The 2032-nt window shown below is 30.8% G+C and overlaps 1 protein-coding gene across 1 annotated transcript; it reads right to left on the bottom strand.

Moving 5' to 3' along the window:
• Positions 1-554: 554 nt before the first annotated feature.
• LOC126774908 (ejaculatory bulb-specific protein 3-like) lies at positions 555-1282 on the bottom strand. Its single transcript, XM_050496566.1, has 2 exons — positions 1090-1282; positions 555-776 (listed from the first exon to the last, which is right to left on the bottom strand). Exons 1-2 carry the CDS (start codon positions 1268-1270, stop codon positions 586-588), a joined length of 372 nt encoding a protein of 123 aa, XP_050352523.1. The 5' UTR covers positions 1271-1282; the 3' UTR covers positions 555-585.
• Positions 1283-2032: the final 750 nt, after the last annotated feature.

Below are 2032 nucleotides of genomic sequence, written 5' to 3'. Positions count from 1 at the left end.
TTTACGTACGGCAAGAAAAAGTTTACTATTACCAGTTTTTAAGGTTTACAAGTTCCGCAGATACTTTTGAATTGGCATTTTCAGCATTAATAGGAATTGTGTTTTCTTAAGTATTCCTCTTGATTGCTGTTTCTTGTAGTACTGGTTCCATGTACTGGTAGTAACATAAATATTGTGTTGCAAAATTATCCAGTCGATCTTTATTTCAATTTAAAGCTATTATTACATTTAACCCAACTAAGCTTTTCCTAAATCAACGAACTCTAGGTTAAATAAAAAACTAGGAGAAATTAAACTCCTAACCATAAATATACAGGTTTATAATGTATATATTAAGAGTGATAAAAAAAAATCGGACAATTTTGAAAAATCGGACAATTTGACACGAACTGGCTGAGATTATTATAAGCGCATATTACAATATGAGTGGCTTTGTGTTAAGCTTCATTTTTGGAAAATAATTACACATATTAACTTATTAAATATATTTATTTCACTGACGTATTATATTGCATTCGAAAATCGATTCAACAATGAGAATAGTAAATGCTGTAGTATCAGTATATACTGTAAGTAGCAGATAAATTAATGTCCGTATTTCTGGAGGAATTCTTTAAGGCTTGCATCGTGTTTGCCTTCAGGGTTGTATAAGTGATTGAGCTTCTCCCACTTTGCAGGGATTTTTTCCTGAATAGCAGTGATCACCTTACCTACGAGGCCTTTTTGTTCTTCAGAGCACTTGCTGCAGCTGTCTTGTACGGACTGAGGGATCAATTCTGAATGTTAAAAAGCAACGCATGAAATGAGTGCGGTCTCCTCTGTATTTTGACGTATAAACTATTTACAAGAACGATTATTGTTAGCTGCTGATAGAGCCAAAAACTGATTATAAAATTATTATTATAAAATTCAGTCATTTACCAAATAACATTTATTGGTAACTTGAACTGACTACTGACTGACTCTGTAATCTGTCTCCCATAAAAATATGACGCTATTTTTCGTATTCTCATATCATTATTTCACTATTTATATATCTGTAAGCAAACTATATCATATTTGTCTTAATAAACAAAAGTGTCAACTTACTTTTCATGTCGTTCGCTTCATGCATACACTTTCCACTTCCAAGGAAACATTCTACGTACTCATCCATTAGACGATCGTTACCAGTCATTTCACTGATATCATAGTTCTCGTAGCGGCTGAAGTCATCACCTGCTCGTGCGGCGACCACCGCCACGAATACGAGGACGAGGATGAGTTTCATTTTGAGTTCTGTTGTGAAACACAAATTAACATGTTTTCATAAATTAATTAAAGCATGCACCTTTGTAAATTCAAACGCCTTACTTTAATTTGAAACTACTGTTTATAGACATATTTCACAAATTTATTTCACAGAGTTACGTTTTATTTTCATATTATCATAATTGTGTCTTTATTTATATGTAATAAACGATTTAATTTAATACAACTTCGTGCTATCACTGTATGTTCGAATAAGCTTTCTTATAAATACATAAAATAATTGTTTTTATAAATTATATAATTTAAATTTAGTATTTTGTATAAATATCAACAAAGTTTTTTTAAATATTCAATACAACGCACGCGCCACTCTTAAACGGCGATTGTAAACTCATGAAAGTAGCAACAATCACTGTATAAAGTATTAACTCAGACGAACGACGACTGACTAGGAATGAGTAAAGAAACATTAAGTTTTATATTAGGAACTGTTGGTAGTAACTTTACTTACTACTTGAAAGTCTATGTGAATAAGCATAGTAAGATTTAATTTGCACATAGATTGATAAAACATTTTTAAAACAAGATATAATGTTGCATAGAATTAATATTATCTAGCGAGGCTCACCTTTATCGATTGAAGTTTGTTTCAATATAATGTTCTGTTTGTTAAACGGCTCCTTAAATACTAGCGTTCGGATAAATATCCTTGAGCAATGTCTATTATTAATTTTAAATTATATTAGAGTAATTGTTTTGTTAATTAGATTTTGTCATTCTT

Source organism: Nymphalis io, chromosome 17 (assembly GCF_905147045.1).
Source record: "Nymphalis io chromosome 17, ilAglIoxx1.1, whole genome shotgun sequence".
Lineage (NCBI taxonomy): Eukaryota > Metazoa > Arthropoda > Insecta > Lepidoptera > Nymphalidae > Nymphalis > Nymphalis io.
The sequence above is the reverse complement of the archived record's forward strand: the minus strand, read 5'-3'. Positions and strand labels throughout refer to the sequence as shown.

Coding starts and splice junctions, on each gene's coding strand:
- LOC126774908 (XM_050496566.1), bottom strand. CDS start 1,270: ATGAAACTCATCCTCGTCCTCGTATTCGTGGCGGTGGTCGCCGCACGA. Junction 777..1,089: donor TGAAGCGAACGACATGAAAA/GTAAGTTGACAC, acceptor TTTAACATTCAG/AATTGATCCCTCAGTCCGTA.